Source organism: Fundulus heteroclitus, chromosome 12 (genome assembly GCF_011125445.2).
Source record: "Fundulus heteroclitus isolate FHET01 chromosome 12, MU-UCD_Fhet_4.1, whole genome shotgun sequence".
Lineage (NCBI taxonomy): Eukaryota > Metazoa > Chordata > Actinopteri > Cyprinodontiformes > Fundulidae > Fundulus > Fundulus heteroclitus.
The window spans coordinates 44665534-44689913 of record NC_046372.1 but is presented as its reverse complement, the minus strand read 5'-3'; the positions used below and the strand labels follow the sequence as shown (position 1 = coordinate 44689913).

The 24380-nt window shown below is 41.5% G+C and overlaps 1 protein-coding gene across 1 annotated transcript in view; it reads left to right on the top strand.

Moving 5' to 3' along the window:
- The window catches only part of loxl2b (lysyl oxidase-like 2b), a 43263-nt gene extending 27287 nt beyond the window's left edge, over positions 1–15976 (top strand). Inside the window, exons 5-14 of the mRNA XM_012849631.3 lie at positions 557–773; positions 5521–5704; positions 6427–6578; positions 7730–7897; positions 9473–9638; positions 9830–10070; positions 10269–10384; positions 11596–11732; positions 11839–11950; positions 13053–15976. Of these exons, the coding sequence (XP_012705085.2) occupies positions 557–773; positions 5521–5704; positions 6427–6578; positions 7730–7897; positions 9473–9638; positions 9830–10070; positions 10269–10384; positions 11596–11732; positions 11839–11950; positions 13053–13123 (1564 nt within the window). The 3' untranslated portion in view covers positions 13124–15976. The remainder of the gene's footprint in view (positions 1–556; positions 774–5520; positions 5705–6426; positions 6579–7729; positions 7898–9472; positions 9639–9829; positions 10071–10268; positions 10385–11595; positions 11733–11838; positions 11951–13052) is intronic.
- Positions 15977–24380: the final 8404 nt, after the last annotated feature.

The window sequence follows — 24380 nt, the reverse complement described above, 5'->3', positions numbered from 1 at the left end:
GATAATTCCTTTATTCAGCCATGGATCCATAAGATCCTGTGATGGACCATCTTACCTGTTCAAGATCTATCCAATCTTTAACCCAATGACTATGGGAGATCTCCAGAACCCATTCAATGATCCTAAACTGGATTCCGCATGTAAGGTAAAGAAACGGAAGGATGGATGGTCTCTATATGAGCAACAGGTCCATTCATCAGAACACCAAAAAATCAGATTTTGAACAGATAGCAGAGATGGGGCAGAGCCTATTGATCGTAAAGTGATTTGTCTGGTCTGTTTTAGACTGGAGAGTATGGAATCTTGACAGACAGACTGACTTACACCCCGTGTCTGGTCAAGCTACCATTATAGACCACAACATGGTCAATTTTCAGACCCAGGGTACTTTTGACCTTACCCCACGCCCCCACTTCCAATCCTTCTGCTCGGCTTTTTGTCCAGTAATGTCCTCTAACAAGCCATAAATAATTTCTAGTACCATACATCATATATGATGTTTTGATTTAGATTCACACAATCTGACTTTAATCTGTTTTGCCCTCCGTCTGTCTAGGATGTTTGCTCGCAGGAAGAAGCCAACATATTGGGACTTCTCCGTCAATTGCACTGGCATTGAAGCCCACTTGTCCAGCTGTAAACTGGGCCAGATCATAGCTAGGAAGTCCAACGAGACGTGCTCTGGAGGGATGCCTGTGGTGGTGAGCTGTGTGCCTGGTAGAGCCTTCGCCCCTACACCCATGACTGGATATAGGAAGGCCTTCAGACAAGAGGTAATGACTGCAATGCCTCGGTGTAACAGATCCTCAGGTTTTTAGGAATCAGTGCATTGTATGGATTATGTGAGTCAGGTGAAATGGGTATCAGTGTCCTTTGTTTTTTAAACATGAACTGTAGTTGCCTTTGAATCATCTCAGCTTTTTCAGAGATCGAATTAAAAGTTTGTCAAAGCAGAAGACGCAATCAGCTATTATAAATTCATCTGGTATGGCCTGATGATTATGGATATAGCATACCTGCATGATTTAAGGGGTAATTTACATTTTGTTCAAATTGGGCTTCTTCTGAGCTCAAGAGCAGGTAGCTTCTCACCTGAAATACTGTCCTGCATTTGGGACTAGCATATCCAGTAGTTATATATGAAGTTATATCGTATATAAAGTGTAAAAAGTAAAAGAAATACTGGCAACAAAAACATCAGCACAAATTGTCGCACTTCAGCACACAGACACTCCCTGCAGCCTCACACCTGACGCAAATAATGAGCTGCAGCTGGAAGTCTTAAAGTCTGCTAACATGTGGAGAACATCCAGAAGAAAACACTGAATCGTCTTTTTAGAGAAGATAAACACAAAATAGTTGTTCTGAGACACTTTCCCAGGCAGGCAGACAGACAAAAAAGTCGAAATACTAAATGGTGCTACATGCTAAGCTAACTGCTTGACACGTATGTTTGAGAGGAAAATACAAAGGTCAGTAAAACTCCTGTATCTGAATCAGTGAGGTAAACCTCCTGGACAACATAAGCTAACGCTAGCTTGTTTTAGCTTCTCGGACACGGACAGCCCAATGAGGGGTTCTGTCGGTCTGAGGTTAGCTCCCCCTTTAAGCTGCACCTCGCAATGCTCCACTGCATGGTTAAATAAATAATTACTGAAGCAAGAAAACAACAACCCAGCAGCAGAACAACAGCTGTTATGGTAGCTGGACATGCTGATGTTAGCCTTACAGACAGAGCAGTTGAAGAAGAGGCGAGCGCACTGTTTTGTTGTAAATCAGTGTCAGTCAAAGTTCCACATTTTTGTCAAAACTGTTATTTTAAGTAAATGTTGGTACTTTAGGTGATATCTGACAGTGTGTTCGTATTTTCCTGATAGTATAGCATTTAGTCGGACTTCTTCCATGTTTTGTGTCGAGTTATGTTGTTTCACAGCCAGGCTTGACAACCTTTAATTGGCTCACTTTGCAGACTTTTATGTCCACGTTTTAGGCAGTAACAGTCTTTAAAGTAGGTAACGCTTCCATCTAAAGGCGCCACGTTTTCCCTTCCCAGTGTGACATCATCACGTAATTTCTAACATTACTTTTAGTTCACTTTTAAAAAGTCTACTGCATAAAATCCTGCTGATTCAGACCTGAGACCGACATGCTGAATTCTGTCAGAATAATGGAAAGTTTTGATTAACTGATCAAGCTAATAGTTTTGTCTAAATTACGCTGACGTTAACTTTAAAAGGCAACGGATTTTCTTTGGACACGACGGTGGACAGAAAGCTTCGGTTAGCGTCGTGGCATCGGCATGGGAAGGCCTCAATTAGTTTTCCGCTTCAGATCCTGAATTAACTCTGTGTTAGAGCTTGGAGAACACCACATGTGAGTCAGGCAGGCATTGCGTCACCCACAAGTGACCGGTGTAGTCACGCGTGCATGTTTATTAGTGGGAGCAAATGATTGCAGCCTTGTTGCTTTAACATCTGGTGGAAAACCTGAAGCCAAAAGAGTAGAAGGGGGGCTGTGTGTTTGTTGGATTTTCTGTTCTGTGTAGGTGAAATGTTTGGGAAAAAACGCTTTTTACTAAAATGCTTTTTACCCACAAGTTGCTTCACTGATTCCTGGTTTACTTTTCCGGGAGTTTTCCCTCAGATAGCTGTTGGGTCAGAAGCTCTAACCTCTGACCTCTTCTCTGAGAAGGAGAGGGAAAATTATTCCCCATCTAGGTATTTCAGAGATCTTGGTACTCACATATTCCATAAACAGTCATTGTTCATTTTAATCTATATGAACAGTTGCCATCAAAAATTACAGTCCCAGAAAACTGACCTGAATTTATGTCTGGATGACTTCATCTGTGTTCTGAGGTTTTAGCTTGCATGCTCTGTGTCACGTCCTACAGCTGGGGGATGGCTCGAAACCTTATAATGTTCTCAGCAGTCCTCACTGAAAAGAAACCTCATTCATAAACTAAATGTGTAAATTTAGAGTGCAGCTTTTGTTTTCTAGACTTTTCCGTTAAGCCGAGACAGCTTCTGTTAGCATCAAGTCATTTTGTTTTTCGGAATCCCTGGAGGAGACACAGCAAACGTGATGAAAAACATTCAAAAAACCTCGCTCTACTTTTCTCAGATGTGTGGTCCATGTTAGTTTGCAACCTCTGCTTCCTGTTTATCACAGCAATGCATAATGTCAACTTCTTACGAAATTCCGTTTTGTGTAGCCTGCCTAATTTGCTCTGAACTAGTAGATGGAAACAGGCCTAATTTACATGTTCTTTTTTCTTTTTTTGCAACATTTTAAATGTCTACTCAACAGTCGCATTTCAACTGGGTGGAAACATAGCTAATGAGGAAGGTATTAAAAATGTTTTCATTTCCATCAACCCTTTTTTAATGCAGTACTTCAAAATGTGCATAAAAACATTAATGGAAACCCGGCTATTGTTTCATTAATCAGAGCTCACCTTTCTTTCTCCTCTGTGAAAGAAACATCTAAACAAAGAGACTCTTGTTGGTTAAATTAGTTTTGAATCATTTACAGTTATCGCTGTGGTCTTTGGAATAATTTTATTTGTGATCGAGAGAAATTCGTAAGAAGAAATCTAACAGTGCTTCCAGCTTTATTGGCCTTCCTCTTAAGGTTACTCTCCTGCTGTTTGGCACTTTTAACTGTCTACTCAACTAATTGAATAAGCTTGAGATCCAGTCTGAATGTTAGATTTACACACTTTTAGCAAGTATTTCTGCCGTACAGATGAAAAAAGGCTTTAGAAGACTTTCAATTCAATTCAAATGTATTTATACAGCTCCAATTCATGAAACATGTCATCTCAAGGCACTTTCCAAAGTCAAATACAATCGGATTATACAGATTGGGTCAGATTATACAGATTGGTCAAAAATGTCCTATATAAGGAAACCAGTTGATTGCATCAAAGTCCCGACAAGCAGCATTCACTCCTGGGGAACCGTAGAGCCACAGGGAGAGTCGTCTGCATTGTCCATGGCTTTGCAGCAATCCCTCGTACTGAGCAAGCATGAAGCGACAGTGGAAAGAAAAACTCCCCATTAACGGGAAGGAAACCCTCCAGCAGAACCGGGCTCAGTATGAACGGTCATCTATCTCGACCCACTGGGGGTTACAGAAGACAGAACAGAGACACAACAAGAGAGACAAAAAGCACAGAAGCACACATTGATCAAGGAATCTTTTCTACATTAGATGGTAATAGCGGGTGATCTGTCTTCCCTGGATATTTCTAATTTTGGCAACATTCCAGAGGTGAAAAAAGGAAACTCTGGAAACCTGTTTAATATGGGATTTAAATAACATGTCTTGGTCAAAAATAACACAAAGGTTTTTTACTTTATTACCAGAGGCCAATTTAATGCCATCCAGATTAAGTGATTGATTAAGAAGTTTATTTTTTGAGGACCCTGGTCCAAAGATTAGAACTTCTGTCTTGTCAGAATTTAAAAGCAGGAAATTTAAAGTCATCCAGCTTTAGATGTCATCAAGACATGACTGCAGTCGCAGTAACTGATTGGATTCATCAGGATTTATGGATAAATATAGCTGAGTGTCATCAGCATCCATCCATTCATCCATCCGTTTTCCAACACGCTTATCCCCTGTGGGGAATGCATCAACGAGACAATGAGGTTTCTAAAACAACTTGCCGCGAAATGATCGTTGAAGATCTTCAATAATAAAATCTGGGCATTATGGTCTTCTTCAGTAACCTGACCCTAGCCAGATTGATATCCCTCCGCCTAGCTCCGCTCATGTAAATGGAGCTAGGCGGAGGGATATCAATCTGGCTAGGGTCAGGTTACTTCTCCAGCCCTCTTCACAAACCGTTTCCATCTGTTTCAATGTAACCAGACTTTCCCATCTACATCATAAATGCTTTTTCCAGCAGCCAGGAAAAAGGTAAAAATGTTTGAAGGAGGGATTTATTAAAAACAATCAAAAAAGAAAACCAACACAAAAACAAAAGAATATGTTTAAAGTAACTGTAATTGGTTGCTTTATGTGATGTCATAAGAGCCATGTGTGTGGTTTGTTTTTAGTATGGCAGATAGTTTTAGTGAGACAAGCAAAACAAACAGAAAAACAGACCATTAGATGTTGTTATATAAGTGATCAATTCTATCTAAAGTGAGTTTTACTGATTTTAGAAAAAAACTTTGGCTAGTTGCTTTAAATTCCTAAATTTCCCCTCAACCTCGCATCTGAAAGAAATGTTGAAAAGTTTCTTAAGGGGTTCTGTGAAAGACAGATGCAGCTAGATGTTGTAGAAACACAAGGTTAACACTACGTTATCACGACATCACACTTACAGCTACTATACCAAATCTGTTGTCTTGCCTCAGCTTTCTCTTTGCAAAGGAGGAAAAGGACGATGTTACCAACTTTTTCATTAAAAGATAATCAAAGAAACCAAAATATATGTTGTTCTCCTTTAAGAGTTGGGTCACTTCTGCTTCACCAGTGGCTCCTCTGCACTCTGTGTGTCGTTTTCAGCAACCGTTGGTTCGCCTCCGTGGTGGAGCCATTGTGGGTGAGGGCCGGGTGGAGGTCCTGAAAAACGGAGAGTGGGGCACCATATGTGATGACCACTGGAACCTGCTGTCTGCCACTGTGGTGTGCCGGGAGCTGGGCTTCGGTTCAGCAAAGGAAGCGCTGTCTGGAGGACAACTTGGACAGGGTATGTATTATACGTAGTGTGTGGTGTGGCTTTTTACGTTTGTTGATTTTGTTTCTTAATTTTTTTTGGCAGATGACATTTTAATTTTCCCTCCAGTCTGATGCCACATTCGGAGAGCTTTCTTTTAATGCAACCAGTGATTAAGGCCTAAAGAAACTTGTGGTCAGCATGTAAAGAGGGGGGACGAAGCCAAATACCAATGCTAATTAGAAAGTAGAACCGTAACTGTCTCATAATAAAAAAAAAAAACTAGGAATGGCCGTTTTACTGCCAGACAAGCTCTCTCTCTACAGCTTCCTACACGCCATCACTTTCCATTTCAAGTAAAAAACACACTCCTTCACTCCTTTTATTCTGATAACATGTGCAGATGGCCATTGGGTCACAACCTCTTATATCTAATAGATCTTATGTGACCTAAGTTCAAACAGTTTTCTAGTTGGTATTACAATCATTATTAGACCTTGTTGCTGTTCTGCTCTTTAATTAAGACATTGTTTTTAGTTGGGCGGGCTATTTGGGTGACAGACAAGCCATCTTTAGCTTGTCAAGATTTTAGGGGAACCATGTTGGGTCCTATCTTTAATTAGAAAAATCTAACGCGTTGACAGTTTTTTTGTTAAACACAGATAGCTTAAAATAAGTTTTTTTTAAAATCAAATCCCAAACCTTTAAGCTTTAAAAACTGATCATTTCTAAATGCTTGCATGTATGTTTTTCAGGTATGGGGCCCGTGCACATGAATGAAGTGAAGTGCTCAGGATTTGAGAAGTCCATAACTGAGTGTTCCTTCAACAAGGAAGCTCTCGGCTGCAGCCATGAAGAAGATGCAGCCGTCAGATGCAACGTCCCAGCTATGGGCTTCGAGCAGAGGGTTAGACTCACCTCTGTTTCAGTACCAAACTGAACCTTTAACAAGGAAAGATCCAGATAGGGTCTGCCTTCAACGCTGTCTGCTCACTGAACCTGTTAGCATAAAATGTCTCCAGGACCACTAAGCAAGAAAACCTTGTCTCTCCCCCCCCCCCCCCCCCCCCCCCCCCCCCCCTTAACAGAATCAGCTTTATTCAACAAGTTTGTGCAGGTTCTACTTTGCTCTCAGTGAAGACATCCATCCACCCGTGTATCTATGCAGGGTCACGGAGGTTCTTATCTCCAGCGGTCATTGGGGAAGAGGCAGGTCACACCCTGGACAGGGCAACATAGAGACACTAGGAGACCCACACAGACAGAGGAGAACATGCAAACTCCACGTATAAAGACCTCAGGCCGGGACTCAAGCCCAGCACCTTCTTGCCACAAGGCAACAGTGTTACCAATTGTGTCACTGTGCTCAATGAAGACATTTTAAATATAAATATACAAGAAGGGAAATAATACAAAAAATGTATTTAACTACTGTATGCATAGGCCTATATACCGTGTTTTAGCAAAAGAGGAGGATGAGGCAAAGTAGTGCAGACATGCATGGTATTGATCTGGGCACTGACTGTTAACTGTTTATCAAAATGAAAGCCTGCAGGAAGAGGCTGTCTCTTTGCCGGCTTTTTTTTTTTTTTTTTTTTGTAAATAGCGCTCTGTAGTGCTGAGCTGAAGGTAGGAGTCTAAACAGTTTATGCTCAGGATGCATGTGGTCGGCAGAGATATTACTTTTTCCTGACCCGAGACTGGACTGACCCAAAATCCTTGATGGAGAGAATGTGAGCCCTGATGAGGCTCTCAGGAGAGCCAAACCACTCAGTGAACACTGGGCAGACTGAATAAAGAGTGTAGAAGATGACCAGCAGCTCCTAAAAAAGGTTGTACTTCTTGAGTTGCTACAGGAAGTGCATGTTTTGCAGCGCATTTCTTCCAATAGTGTCTATGGGAGGGGACCATTTCATTTTGAATTAATAAGAGTGACCTAAACAAGTTTATGTGTAGTGAGTATATGCAGAAGTACTATATATATATATACATCTCTCTGCCTAAAGGATAAACAGATTTATCCTTAGCTGTGTTTTTTTCCCGATGTTTCACCAACAGCTGCGTCTCAGAGGTGGCCGTAGCCCCTTCGAAGGCCGTGTGGAGGTATTGGTGGAGAGGAACGGCTCCTCGGTGTGGGGGACGGTATGCAGTGAGGGCTGGGGAACCATGGAGGCCATGGTGGTCTGCAGACAGTTGGGCCTGGGCTTTGCCCGCAGTGCTTTCCAGGTACTTTTCCATTCAACAGAACTTGCATTCTTAGAAAGAGAAACTTCCACTTGAATCACGTTAATCTGATTTTGTGCACATTGGGCTAATAGAAATTCAATGTTTCATCTTCTGCAACACTGACTGGTAAGCAGTTGACCTACAGTTTTTTTTCTTATCATTTTATAAAACATGTTGATTATTTCACTAGGAATGCAGCAATCCAACAACTGTATCAGATATCGGCTCCGACATTGACTAATTAGCTGGATGATTGGATATCAGATGATTGATGCCGATCCAGAATTTCGGTCCAGTGTATGATATTTATTAATATTATACACAGCAATACAGTTACGGCAGTCTAGTTTCTTCTATGTTTGCAATGCCAGCTACGCAGTACATCCACAGCAGCTTGCGATGAGCAAACACAGAACAACATGGAGCAAAGTTGGTGTATCAAACTTGATACACCAACAAGTCCGACTGCAACACGCAGCATCTGCAACGCATACATTGAGAGGAGGGTGATAATGTTGGTAAATTCAACACCACAAACTTAACTAAGCAGCTCCAAAAGCACCATGCTGAAGAACATGCAGAACTTTTTTTTAAACAATTTTTATTTCAAGCCTGATAAGTTCACTCACATGGCGAGGTACACGGTTTATTCATTCAACAGTAATGTCGGAGTGGATATCGGCCGGTATGCTTAGGCCACGTATCGTATCGGATTAGATCGGAAAAAATTGGATCGGATTATCTCTATATTTTATGCAGATGAACCCATCTCACAGTGATGACAGATTGAGTCTTACCACTAGGCAACACAATGGCCAAAAGACATCAACTAATACTCTCTAAACTAAGAGCTAAAATGTTTTTTTTCCAAAAAAAAAGGATTAAAAAACACAAAACAACTGAACTTTAGTTCCGTGATAAAATACGTTTTGTTCTTCATCCAAAGGGCTTTTTCAATTCAAAGCAAGAACAGAAAAATGAAGTTGCTTCTATGCAACCTAAGTTCGCCTGCAGGTCAGACCTCCTCAACAATGGGTTCTCTTTGAGACTCGTCAGGCCCCTTGTTTGCCAGGTTCCCCGACAGATGTGCAGGTGTCCACACAAAGATGAGTTTAGCTGTATCTGACAAATGGGCAGAGACGGGGTTAAGCACGGAAAGACAGGGTTAGACTTTTACATGGAGACATATTTAACCACATATTAAATCCACCTGAGAATCAACAATCTGCTCATGTCCTAGAATGCAAAGATTCTTGCCTTTGGCACTGAGGTCTGGGATCGCTGTGAACATTGACTAATGTGACTTTTCAGCAGTCTGAAAATAATCTGTGTGGTCAAAAAAAAAAACTGTACCTCAATCGAATATTCTTCAATGGTTTCGTTTATAAAGGTTCCATTTATAGTCTTATCACAGTGACACCGAGCAGAAACAACAGTCCAGAAATAAAGGTTTCTTCAACTCTTACAAGGTGCTATGTATGAAGAGGCGTAACAAGGGTCAGTTTTGGTCATGAAACCTATGTTCTTGTGTAATAAAAAAATAATGTTGATCTCTGAACGCTTCTGTGTCAACAGGAGACGTGGCATTGGCCCGGTGAGGTCAGCGCTGACAGCGTGGTGATGAGCGGGGTCCGCTGCTCTGGGACTGAGATGTCTCTGTCCCACTGCCTGCACCATGGAGCCCACCTCAGCTGCCCCAGAGGAGGGGGAAGCTACGCCGCCGGGGTGTCCTGCTCTGAAAGTAAGACTCTGGGACTTCCTACGATCCCCACTCCTGCTCAGCCTTAAGCATGAGAATAAAAAAATGTTCAATAATTCACATTTTAACTTGCAGCTACAGCTAGTAACATGACAAAACATAAAACAGTTTAAGGGGGATCAATACTTTCTTCATCCCCGTCTTTTTTCCCCCCCTCATCCTCCCACCTTCAGCGGCTCCCGACCTGGTGTTGAACCCTGAGGTGGTGCAGCAGACCACCTACATGGAGGACCGGCCCATGTTCATGCTGCAGTGCGCGTACGAGGAGAACTGTCTGGCCTCCACCTCCCACAAGGCGCCGGCCAACTCGTACCGCCGCCTGCTGCGCTTCTCCTCCCAGATCCACAACAACGGCCAGTCCGACTTCCAGCCCAAAGCGGCCAAGCACCTGTGGGTGTGGCACGACTGTCACAGGTCAGCGTAGAGAGCAAATGTTTAGAAATAAAGCTGAATTAAGAATGAAAAACAACGAGCTACGCATATCTGCACTGCAAACTGTAGACTCTTTGAGTGTGGAACAGATTGTTGAAGCAAGGCACCTTTATAATGTTTCTGTGTGTGTGTGTGTGTGTATGTGTGTGTGTGTGTGTGTGTGTGTGTGTGTGTGTGTAGGCATTATCACAGCATGGAGGTGTTCACCACGTATGACCTGTTGAGTCTGAACGGAACCAAAGTGGCAGAGGGACACAAAGCAAGTTTCTGCCTGGAGGACTCAGAGTGTGATGAAGGTACGTATCTCACCCTGGTTGCCTTCAATGATGATGTAATAATGAAAGAAAAACATTGTAAAAAATGCCGCCGTCTGAAAAAAAGGCTTTGTTTTAATTTCAATTTGCAATGAGTGGAGAAACAAAAGGCTATGTGAGCTAAGGATGTGCTATGACACCTCTGTCATGAGGAGGCACAGCTGAATAGAGATAATGGGAGGGGCCAAACAGTTGGTACCGCCCACATTTGACTCAACACTGGCTAATGTGTGTGAACCACACTTTAGCCAGGGGCCTCTCCAAACTCCACTTAAACACCCAGCATAAAGTATTGGATACTGCTAATAATATTACTATATGACCATCCAGATAGATTAAACGTTGTCACATCCTTCTCCCACTACTGTCTCCAACCCTTTTTGGGCAAAAGTAAACAACGTGGCTTAAATTGGAGGAGCTGCACCATTTACGGAATCAGGAGTGTCATTGAAATATCCAGGTGTGCAAACCCAAATGACATTTTGGATGCAACATTTATTATTACATTAAAGTGCCATGCATTAACTGCTCCCCAAGGGGATGGGTTAAAAGCAGAGAACACATTTTGTTGCTTTGTACTTGTGACAGTGCAATGACAGTATAGTTGAATTCTATTCTATTCTACAGGCCAGTATATTTGCTTTGTTAGATGAGTTTCACTTTCCATTGATGCCGACAGCTTATAGAAACATTGAGACCTAGATGCTAAAGCTCCCAGACAGATATGTCATTTGTCCACAAAAAGAGAGGGCAGCGAGGAAAATGTGGGCTAATGGCCAACTGATATCTTCCTCTCAATAACATTGAATATGACCTGATATTGTAAATGCTCCAAATGCTATAGTCCGAGTTCAGTCTAATTAAAGTCTAAAACTAAGACAACGGTTCTCTGTTACCTTGTCTGCTCCGATGTCCAAGCTTCATAAATGCAGAGAATGCGTTCAGTTGTTTGCTTTACATTTATTGCACCAAACCAAGCCCTCGGAAATTCAGTTAAGTCCTAATCAAATATCACCTGCTTTTCCCCAAAAGCAGGAAATATCCAGATGTCTTTAATCCGTCTAGGAAGCAAACTCATGAATCATCATCATCGCCTTCATCTAGCCATATAGATCGCCTCATGCAAATGCGATCATTTCTGAACGGCTCCAAGGAGACTTGTGATGTGAAGTTACCTTCCTTTGTCTTCGTAGGCATCGAGAAGAAGTATGAATGCGCTAACTTTGGAGAGCAAGGCATCACTGTGGGCTGCTGGGATACCTACAGGCATGACATTGACTGCCAGTGGGTGGACATCACCGATGTCAAACCCGGGGATTACATTTTTCAGGTGACTTTTTTTTCCTGCTGTTTTCTTCTTTCCGTCTGTGGTGTCTCAGCAACGTCTTCTCTGTGCAGCCGTAAAGCTCCGCTCATTCTTGCCTATCCTTCAACAGATCGTTATTAACCCTAATTACGAAGTGCCAGAATCAGACTACACCAACAACTTCACAAAATGCAGATTTCGATACGATGGCCATCGTGTGTGGATGTACAACTGCCATAACGGTGAGACCCTGCTATGATTTTGGAAAGTAGCTGTAGCTATGACCGTCTCTGTAAAGCTGGTGATCATAAAACATAAACAAGGCTGGTGCTGGGACATGGGAAGAAACCCCCAGAAGACTGAAACTCTATCTAACTGACTATTTAAATCAGAGTTGACCTGTCAAACTAAGTTTAAATTGCTTAAAGTTAAAAATGTATGTGACAGGTAAAAATACTCAACTATGAAATGCCAGGTAACCATGAAATCAGTGCTCAATTGAGATTTAAAACCCTTTTAAAATCAATTATTTCACAGAGTGCAGTCAGTGGAGCAGCTTTTTGGAAAAGGCTGCTGTAGGCCTAAATAAATTTAGTCACATTTTCAAAGACTAACATAATATGAAAACCTGCTGATATTAAAAGTATGCATCAGTTTGTTTTCTGTGATATTTTGATAGGAAGCTTCTCATTGTCACAGTCTTTATGAAATGGTATTTGGCTGATTTTAAAAAAATAGACGTTTTGTGATATTTGAAATTTGAGAAATTGAGTCTGATGTCCAACCTTGGGTTTTTGGGACTAAAACAACTTTAGTCTTTTCTGCATTATATAAGATATAGCATTAAAAAGAGGCCTGAGATTGGAGCCTTGCAGATTCACACATGGTATATTTATTTTTTCATACAGCTTTGTAGTTGTCAACAGACACAACGTAGGCTTTACTAAGACCAATACATATAATGTATTTTATTTATAAAGGTATAGATTCTGTGCCTGTAGTCTGATCATTATTCATTCTTTAACCATGATCCAGATTAATAACTTTTTAGTCATTTGTCAAATGCACTTATAGTAGCAAATATAAATTTCGCTCAGATTTAGCTTTTAAGCCATTTGCCTGTTATATACATCTAAAATTTGTAACACAACTTCATAACATTTGTTACAGATGTATCCACTATGTTCTTAATGACCTTCACTTTGAGCTTAAGTCTTTGCAAACTATTAGCAGAAATGTAGTTTAGTAATCAATTCACTTTTCTGCATTCAATTTTCTGGGATATTTTCATGTTAAAAGTTTCTTTTTTTTTTGTTTATTTGTCATTTGCTGCTCTGCCTCTAGATGGCTCGCTGAGCTCTGAAACAGAGATGACGTTCCCAGGCCTCCTAAACAACCAGGTGACCCACAGGTAAACAAAGGAGTGGAGTCCAGAGGCAGTCCCCTCCGACGGGAAGAGTCCCACCGACCACTATCCATTCCATCTGGGCTGGATTCTTCTCGCTGTCCCTGAATGAATCCTCCCTTCTTCTCAGCATCTTTCTTTTTCACCTCTCAGCACAGATTATGTGATTACCTCCTCTGTCCAACCTGAGGCAGCATGAACTTTACAAAACCCTTCCATACTCCCAGGGATGATCAAGGGAGTGGCGAAGCTCTGTGCAGGTCTGTGTCTGAGGGACTGTTTCATTTATTGTGTGATCAAATAAGCGTCTAGGTTAGTGACAAGTATTTCAAGGAACCTCATTAAAACTTGTCTTCATGGAAGAGAAGCACTTTAAAAAAAAGAACCCAACTGTAGAGCCTGGTTTTTGTTGTTGTTTTTTTGTTTAAACATGCAGACTTCTGCAAGGAACTAATGAAGGACTGCATGTGGGGAAACAGGCTTTTTGTTTTGTTTGCATTTAATCCGCATTTAATGTCTGAAGTTCAAACATTTTAAAAGTCCCTTCATCGTTAATCCTAAGTGATATTTGCGTGAACTGTCGCAGCCCTTACAGAACATAAAGACTGGTTCTGAAATGTGGATTTTCTCTGTTTTCAGCTTCTTTTTCACACGGGGAGACTTGTCGTTATCAAAGGGCTTTAGAAGCATTTTATTCCTAACCAAAATTGATTTTCATGTTCTCGTTTTATTGTATAACTGTGTTTTTTTTTTTTTTTTTTTTAACCTTCCATGGGTGAACTGCACTGCGGCAGATAATATTCAGAAGCTGCTTTCTGTGCGTGTGGATAAGCAGGTAGTTTGCTGCCACCTACTGGCTAACCAGCACAAGTTCATACAATTTCAATTAAGAACTAATAGCCTAAAAGGCTGCATCCGAAAACGTCTTTATGGTAAGGACTCTTAAGCCAAAGCAAAAGTGTGTCAGCGGTCGCCATGATAAGTGCTGTCCGAATAGTGCAGTTAGTGGAGAAGGAGGTAGGAAAAGGAGGCTGCATGCTTCCTCTCATAGTTCCTTTATCAAAGGAACCTTGTGAGGTTCCTTACCAGCACTAAGGAGCTATAAGTGATCCCAGAATCCTTTGCATGACATTATGTATAAGCACAGCCCACCTCACAGGAAATAAAAAAAATAGCCAAAGAGAAGAGAGCACGCACTTGTATGCAGCACCATTTACTCTTTCACATATAACATGTCTTGCTGGTCATGCATGTGGATAAGAGGCTTTTGGCCATCTCCGCCTTTCTTGTCTTCACCAAGTAAGGTCTGCTAGACATTGTAACAGTGTAACGGCAACGTTTTAAATCAAAGGAAGCACTGAAATTGCCAGCTGTGAAGTGAATATGTTACCTTGAAAAGTAAACTCTCATTATTTCTCTATGTTGTACACATTGTTTATTTTGCATATAATGTGTATTACACTGTTGTCTGTTAAAAGCGAAACCTATTCATAAAATTGAAACAAATAAAATACAACAAAATCATTGCCAGTATGTCAACTCTGTTTAAGACGATAACAAGCAGTTGTAGACCGGTCTCTATTAGAACGAGAGTCTGTATACGTTTACCTTCATATGTTTTGGTTCATGTAATGAAGAGCTTCAGCTGTGTGCGACATTTGTTTAACTTGCGTTTTTTGTTGTTCTTTTTCGGAAACCTGTATGCTCGGATTTTACTTGTATCATCCACGTGTTCTTCCATCGCGTAATGACGTACGAGGTAAAGGATGTCCGAAATCGGCACAGCAGAGTGAATCTCCTTTCCTCCCCACGATAGTTCTTACTGTTGACCCCATAAAAGCTCAAGGAACGGGAGCTAGGAGCTATAATTAGACGTTTTCGGATGCAGCCTCAGATACATTCATTGTTACGTAGGGCCATATAGTTGACTAGCCTTCATTTAGTGTGTTCCAGCCCAAACACAACATGGTCTAATATAGATTTGTCACTGCAACTTTATCTGTTTTATACGAGCAGAAGCCGTATTTTATATGTGTCAAAAACTAGTAGAAGCTAATATTGAGAGAGTGACGTCTTGTAACAACTTATCCTGTTGGCAAACCAAGCTAACTGTCTGCTAGCTAGCTATCAGCTAGCTAGCTGTCATGAACCCATTTACACGTTTACTAGCTCAGAGAACTGTTGCGGATGCAGGGTTAGGGTTAGAAGGGAAAAAAATTATCTTTTGTTGTTGTAGCCTGTGTAATTCCAAGCTAACAAACAGCACCATACTGTAGCCAATTAGAGAGTCTGAATAGTTCTTAGACTTCATGCAAAATGTATAGAACTACCATTGACTCTTAGTACTGGCATTGTTTAGTGAAAAAACATCCAAACAAACGGAGGAACATGTTGGAGATTGAAAAGCACTGCTACCAACCTGCACCCTATTAACTACAAGACCTTTCTCCTAATTTTCCAGCAGACGTTTCCCGTCTTTCAACTGCAGCAAGCAAAACAAAAATAGGGCCCCAGTTAAAAATCAAATGAGCTTTTAGACGTAAATGTTATAGTTCCTTTTGTCTTTTGCCGCCATTTTACTAGTGCCAGGAAGTGTTTAGATATTTTCCTGTTTCACGTAGGCGCCCTAGCAACACTCACATTATGTTAGATGTGTTTGTATAATCTAACTCCTTTAGTTAAGTCGACGAACTCTGCGGTAGATCACAGGTCACAACTTGAATTTGAATTGATACCCCACCCACACAAACCAGTTTCAGTTGCAAGGAAAAAAATTAGCAGGATTTACTAAATTGCCCAGCTAACTATTAGCAATATGAGACAATAACACTGATTCAAACCTTTAAACACTAAAAGAACATGTTTACAACATTGTGTTTAACCCATTTAACATGATTTAAACCATCAAAAGTGGAAATAAACAGTCTATTTCTGCAACTTCTACTGTTTTATACATGTCAGCCATGTTGAATGTTGAGGCCAGGGTTGCTCTGGGACTGTAGACGTAGAATTCCAACTTCTGGGGGCAGGCGACAGATTGCTCTCCCTTGGAAACCAGAAGTTCTCCATACATATGAAACAGAGATTGAGCAAGTTTCACATCGACAAATACAGGTGGGCTTCCCATAGAATTCCTAATTCAAAATGTATGTGGGCTCATAATAGGGCGCGAAAATAAGCTCCCTTGTGTTAATCCAACGATCGGGGGAACTGATACGGCACACACCTTGGATCCAACGTACGCCTGCAAACTGGCATGGCTAAAGGGCCAGTATGAAACCTTTGGAACCAATGTGGGACCCATTCACCATCCATATGTTCCTGTAACAGAAAAACTGGCTGGAGGAAGAACTGCTCTCACCCTGTGATCGTACAGATACCTTTATTTTTTTCTTTGTTTTATTGGTCTGACTGATTTTTTTTTTTCTGCCAAAACATTGTTTCAAGAATTTTCCTTGGGAATTTTTTTTTTATGTAATTGTATTCCTTGTTTGTATTCCTTTGTATTTGAATATGTGTGAATTCAGTTTATTTGTACTTTTTGTAATGGTGCTATCAAACTGGCCCTCTGTTTTCTGAGGGCACAGTTACATATTGAACAGCTGCATTATGCATACAAACAGTGTACTTGAATTCAGACAATGTGCGTTGGGTGTTTGCCTATAATAAAGAGTTATGAAGCAACTAAAGCAGCGTGTCAGTGTAAAAGACAGGTGACAACGTGTGGCGTACATTTGTGTTCAATTTCCTTTCCTCCGACACCCAGAACTTTCCTAAGCAGCCACCAGTTGGCTTCAGGTGGGAACTTATTAGTAAATAGGGGTCAGCTTAGTGGGAATCTAGAAATCCAGCTGGTCAGTTGGAGGTTTGTTAGAACACATCAGTGAACAGAGAGGTTTAAAGCAGAGTTAGGTTGTAAAACAATGTTCCAACCTTTGAATATCTCATGGAATACTGGTTAATCCATTATTGAAAGGGAAGAGGTTTGCAATAACTGCGGACATGCCACAAAGATGCAGGTAATAGAATCAGGGAACAGAACTAATCTTGCCCTGGAAGAAAACCCATATTGAAACCTGTTGGTGGCAAACTCATGGTATGGGGATGTTTTCCTTCCACCTAGAAAGCAAAGCTGGTCAGAGTTGGTGGGAAATGGGATGGAGCTAAATATGGAGCACAGTTTAAAAAAAATGAGCCTGTAAAAGATGGGGGTGGAGGTTCACCTCTAAACACACAGCTAGTGCTACGATGGAACAGTTTAGATTTAAACATTTACAATTGTTAGAATGGCCTAGTCAAAGTCCAGACGTAAATGCTTTTCATGGTCAGTGGCAAAATTTGAGATCTAACATTCACAGATGCTCTGCATGCAATCTGAGTGAACATGAGTTGTCTGCAAAAATGAACAGGCATAAATTCCAGTGTGAAGGACATGAACCCAAAGAGACATTCAAGCTGTAAGTATACAGTAAAACCTGGTTCTGTAAAGTAAGGTCTCTGGTACATTCCACAATGTCAAAATATATTTTCAAAAAAATGAGCGACCCACACGTGTTCTTTCCATGATACAATTCTTAGCTACTTTGTTCTGGTCTGCCACATAAAATCACAATACACTTTTTTAAGCCTTTCTATATATATTTGTAAAAATGAATCATGTTGAATTGGGACAGGATTGGAAAAAAAACCCTGCATGTTTCTGCTGGATTTTGTGAAATCAGGGAATTGCGCTTTGCTTTTGTTCTTCTAACATTAGTTTAATCAGGGGTACGGGCATTGTAAGTAAAATATAAATGTTAAAATCAGCTGTTGACTAAAGGCCTGGTGGTGAGCTGGTGATTACTGAAGGATAGAAGTAAAATGCATCCTAAAGTAAGCAGAAAATTATCACCAGCGACATAAATAAGGAACTGAAGACTTCAGGAAAAAAAGTGTTTAAATGTATCCCATTAATATATAATGTGGATAAGATTTTTTTTCCCTCAATCAAACTGACAGGGATTTCCCATGGACACAAGAAAACGGTGTCAATGCAACGCTGACCTCTTGTGGCTCACACATGTCATGACATCTTTACAGGTCCACATCTCACAGACTGTCTGTCAGAGCCTGGATTTGTTGAAACAGCGCTAGCACACAGACAAGTTCATTAACGTTACTGTATTAACAGATTTTTACAAGAACGATCTGTTCTCTTCAATTAAATGTGTGTTTACACACGCGCCGTCTGAAGGCAAAACAAAAACAAAAAAAACTCCAATTTCCAAATAGAAATATAGCATCAAATCAACTCAACCAAGCAGAGATTCTAATGAAACTATGGATCATCCAGGCTGAACAATGCAGTCAACTTCCCTTTAAAATGCCATTTGGTAAAAACCTTTGTGAAGAAGCTCAGTCAGTTAGAGTGGATCCCTTCTCATATGCGTTAAGTTTTAACTTATAACATCATTTACAGTGTCCGTCATGACAGAAAAATCTGAAAAACATCTCAAGTTACACGTTACAGGCCTGGAAGTCACCCACATGTCTCCATGCACCTGCCATAAGGGAGCCTGCCGTGAGTCTCCACCATTGGATGCCTAAGTCCATGGAGTCCCTGCCATGGGACTGGCCGTCTCGCTATCTGAGGTAAACAATCCATAGATGTGAGTGTAAATTCCTTTTGATGCGAACAGACGATGCAGGCTCCTAAAAGCTCAGATCTCTCAGTGTGCTGAAGAACACGGTCATTTTACAACCCTCCGTCGGGGATGCTGCACCACCCAGACTGCTCCCTGGGGATGGGTTAAATGCAAGAAGACAGATATTGTCGGAACGTATAATTGCAATGACAAAAATTTCTTAAAGGAGTCACCGTTTTAGAGTGGCCCTGTCAAAGCCCTGATCTCAGTCCTGCAGATAATCTGTGGGCAGAGCTGAGAAGCTGGCCTGCAAACCTGACTCACAGCACGTCTGTTTCTACAAGGACAGCCAAAATGTTTTCAATGCGTCATACAGTTTAAAAGAGAATTCTGCCAAATACTAAGGGAATGTTGGGTAAACTATTTAACATGAAAACTAATCTCAGTATGCTTGTTATTTAATAGATATAATAGGGGAGACTTGGGACAGTTGTAACAATTTGGACATTCCTTTCTCTCCAACTCCAACATCTTTTAATCCAGTGAGTTCAAACAGGGACGCAGACTAGATACCAGTGTTGGCTAATAAACGTGCCTGTAGACAGAGCAGCAGCTCAAACAGAAAATCCATAAATAAGTCTCAAACAGAAGGAGTAAAACGTTACCCCACCGTCAGGGTCAGCTGTAACAGGCATTGGGATGAATTGTAACATCACAAAATAAGGACTTCGACAATGATTCAAGCAACAGATAGATTTTTATCTTAAAGTTTAAAAAACAAAATTAGCAAATGGATCCAAACTGAATGCAGTGCAGTTGTCTGCCTATGCACCAAAAAAAAAAAAAAAGAAAAGAAAAGAGAGATGATGCAGGCCATGTGGTCCATGTTTTGCAGTCACTCTGTCAGGGGTCTGCACAGTTGAGATGCCAGTTTCATCAACATTCCAAATGTTGTTTGCGTTAACATTGTGCCTCTTTACTGCTTCATCAAGTTTCCCCCCAAAAAATGGGCACATTGTGTTTATTAAAGCTGAGGCTGGCTCCTGAAGCTGGCGGCCTCTGGAGCCAGGACTCCTGATGGATGGAGTTGGATTTCGTTTCATTAGCCAGAAAGCCAATCTGGACCAACCATCGGAATGTTGTCCCAAGATTTTGGATGTTTGCAGACATATGTCACTGCAATCTTACCTGTAATCATATGAAAAGTTTGAGTACAATCATTATGCTCGACATTGCAACAATCATATTTCATAAACTTATTCTAATGGATCTTACACAAAGCCTATGATCTGGGCTTACCTCCTGTCTATACAGTCCAAAGTACAAATTTGCAGCTCTCTCTACCAACAACTATCCTACACAGGGAAGTTTATTGGATCCCTAGTCAACTTTGTTACAACTGTGTGTGACATGTCAAAAAGTGTCATACATTTTCAACAAAGATCTGACCATGTTTCCCTCTACTTTTACACCTGCTGATGCTTCCTCCAAAACGTGTAGAGGCACACCCCTGTCAGTCTTTCTCTTCCAACTCCTGGGCACGATGAAATAAATAAAAGATATTTTATTCAGAACTGTACCACATTTATTGTGGGGTAAGTTGTAACACTGATTAAAATGTTCCAACTTACCCCAAGCATCGTGCAGCTAACAACTAAAACATGTATATGAAAGATACATTAAGTACACAGCCACATAATCAACACAATTAAAATTTAACAAGTTCAACCACAAAGTAGGAAATGTAATCCTGATTTTTTTTTTACCTTCCTTACCAGAAAACAATGTTTGCACTCACTACTTTTTAAATGTCATTATTGTCCTCGGACTCCAATCTGAATACCCTTATATAGTAAGGACTGTGTCAGCGGTCGCCATGATAAGTGCTGTCCGAATTGTGCAGTCAGTAAGGAAGGAGGTAGGAAAAGAAGTTTGTATGCTCCCTGGTTTAGCCTAGGAACCCCACAACGTCCCTTACTGGGGCTAAGAAGCCTTAAGGTATCCCACAATCCTTTGCGTGACATGGCTGTATCAGCACAGCCCACCTCATGGAAATCAACAAAAATGTCCGGAGAGAAGAGAGTGCTGACTTTGTAGTTCATTTTCGGAAGGCTGTAGAATCATCTATGTGTGTTTGCGTCCTGTAATGACATCGGAGTTAAAGGCTGTCCGAATTCGGCACAGCAGTCCGAGGCTCCTTTCCTATACGCTGTTGACCCCGTGAAAGGTCAAGGAACAGGAACTAGAAACTATTATTAAGGGTATTCGGGTGGAGCTGAACCTACCTGACCTAAAATGGGAAAAGTTATATTGATTTAATGATAGTCAGTGAAGAAGAAATTTTTTTTTGACTTTTTATGCCACAAGTGCAAGTATCTGGTTGAAACCGTACCTTTTAATCACAGTAGACCAACAGGTACCATAGTTAATTACATTGTTATGCCTACAATGGCTGCCTGGTAGCATGAATCATTTTCTGAAGGATTTATCAAGTCAGTGTATCTTTATGGGTTTCTTAATACACTGGCAATCAGCATGATGAAAGATCCCTAGGAGGATTATGTCAAGTGTTTACAAGTGCAGTCTGGCAACCTTGAACAGATAATGGAACGACTTATTTAACTCCTGCTATGGAACAGACAGATCCTCTCGGGGAACTGTAGACGTGGATGGTCAACAGGTCAGGGATTCTGCAGAGTCAGAAAACAGTGAGCCAGGTTCAGGTTACGGGAGCTTTTACTGGTTTCTAGGGCCAAGTATACGAGCAAAGACAGTAACGAGGTGGAACACATACACAGATTGGTGAAATAAAACTCTGGTGAAACAAGCTGCACCGGTACCAGGATCAAGTGGAATGTAGTAATTGTAAGGCCGCAGCCAGTTGGATTTTAAAAGGCCGTTTAATAGCTGGAGAGTTCTGAACCCGACTCTATCCAGCGGTGATGAGCCTGGCATGTTGCTGAGGTGGGGTTTAAGAGGCCCGGAGCTTTATCCAGATCCTGCCAATTGCTTTTCAGAAGAAAGCACAAAGACAACGCTGTTCTCCCAGCGGAAAGAAATGATGAGTAATCCTCTGGAGTTGGAATCTTTAAAGTTGTTGGTGGTGAAAAAAAAAAGGATCAAAAAAAGGAGACAAGACTACAGATAAACATAACTACATAATTATAGGCTGGATAATAACAATATTACAAAATGCCATTTCTCACTTGCTTCAGTGCTCATGGTTCAACAATAAGAAATGGGCTGGGGTGAAGTTTGCATCCATGGGAACGTTCCATCACATTTATTACAAAAATGATCCACCCAGACTTTTTGGGTGGTGTGCCCCTTTGTATCGGGTGTAAACTAAACCAGCATTTCAGAAAAACAACATAACTCTGATAGTTAGACGTGCCGTTGGCAGTGTGATGGTTTGTGGTGGGCTTCTTTGCCTCATCAAGACCTGGACAACTTGCTGTAATTGATGCAACCGTCAATTCTGCTCTAAACAAGAACATCCTGAAGGGAAACTGTCTGACCGTCTGTATCTTAGATGCTCCTCACGATGAAACAGCAGCAGTTCCTAAAATCCATGAGGGCGACGGCCCCTGATGATAAATTGCTACGTAAATGCATTGCACAGTTGAAACCCAATGTGAAAGAGAAGGATGAGGAGGGACCATCAGAAAACAATAAGCTTCAGCATGGCTCGTACCACAGGTTATAGGTCACCAATAACTAGAGAAAGCAATAAAGGCAGGACATGAACAGAAACAGACGCTCCTCACCCAGTCCAGCATGTAAGACTTGGGTCAAAGTCCTACGTTTTTAACTTCTCTGTCCCTCAGGTCGTCATGCAGGTGCTAGGTGTCAGAGCTGAGGCTCACTAATCGATGGTCGGCCACCCTCCTTTCTTTTAGCATCAAGTCTCATGGTGTTGGACTTAGGGAAGAAGGGAAGCTTTCAGAAACCGCAGTACATGTGTAAAAAGCTTCAGTATTTATTGTCACTCAAGTCAGAAAATTAAACTAATGTAGATTTATTATCATCCCATCCCATTACATCTTTATTTATAAAGTGCTGTAAAACCACCACAACTGAAACAAAGAGCTGCACATGCTAACTATTAGCATACATTTAAAAGAAAAATATGTACCTTCAACAGAATGATAAAAGATTAAACACAATAAAACATCCATTTTCCAAACCGCTTAATCCCTCATGGGGTCGCGGGGGTTGCTGGTGCCGATCTCCAGCATTCACTGGGCGAGAGGCGGAGTACACCCTGGACAGGTCGCCAGTCTGTCGCAGGGCAACACAGAGACAGACAGGACAAACAACCATTCACGCACACACTCACACCTAAGGACAATTTGGAGAAGCCAATTAACCTCACAGTCATGTTTTTGGACTGTGGGAGGAAGCCGGAGTACCCGGAGAGAACATGCAAACTCCATGCAGAAAGACCCAGGGGTGTACTTGAACCCATGACCTTCTTGCTGCAAGGCAACAGCGCTACCCACTGCGCCACTGTGCAGCATAAGGTATTTAATTTAAAACAAACAAGGTCAAAACTAAGTCCCACTGATGTTGAAAGCCAAAGAATAAATTTGTGTTTTAAGATGAAAGTAGACAGTAAAGCAGCTGTTCTAATGTGCAGGGGGAGGTTATTCCACAGTGCAGGAGCAGCAACAGAGAAGGCCCCAGACCCTCTAGGCTTCCTCCTAGAGCTCAGTACCTGCAGGAGCTGCCGTTTGGTCGACCGAAGGGACTGAGAAGTTTAGAAGGGATGAAGAAGCTCAGAGAGGTATGAAGGTGTAAGCTTATTCAAACATTCAAAACAAAAACACAAGTTTTAAAAGTTATTCAGGTCATCGCAAATATAAACTTAAATCTGAGGCAACCAGAACCGAGTGAAAGTCCGGTTGCCTCCGCTTTAAGCCTGTTTGCTGAATTTTGAAATTAACACCCACTGAGTTGAGGCCAGAACAAGGATGGTTTGTTCCACCAACCTGACTCACCTTCCAACATAAAGTTCATTACAGTAATCTAAGCAGGATGAAATTAAAGCACAGATCACGGTTCCAAAGAGTTGCCTGGACAGGAAAGTTTTCCCCTTTGCCAAGCACCTTAAAGGCATACTATGCAACATTTTTCAGTTAATTAATGTGTTCCATACCGTTTTGGATGATTAAATGAGTCATTTCAGGTCGAACAAAGGTTTTCTCGGCCGCCCTGGTGGTCTGTGGGGGAAATACCGCACTTGCAATTGCAGGAGCTTACGGCCCGCACTCACAGGCTCAGAAGTCTGGTGCAAGACCGCGAGAGTCGGTCTTGCTTTACGGCGAGAACTGCTACACGCCCCCAGTGAAAGGCATGCTCGTTGGTAGCGCAGTGGCGATATTTGTGCAGTTATCATGGCGGAACCAGCGAGAAAACAGCGAAAGCCCATGTTGGAGCAGGCAAGAAAGAGGAAAAGGGTTCTGGACAGAGAGAGGAGTCGTACACGGGTGAACATCGGGCAAGCTTTTTCCGAATGGCGAGAGCTAAAAGAAAAAGAAAGGCTGCAAGGCTGACGCGGACCTCACGTTTCTACTGATGCGATTGTAAGTAACATTGGAATGGTTTCTCTCTCTCTGTGTGCATGTTCATACTGTGTTAGTC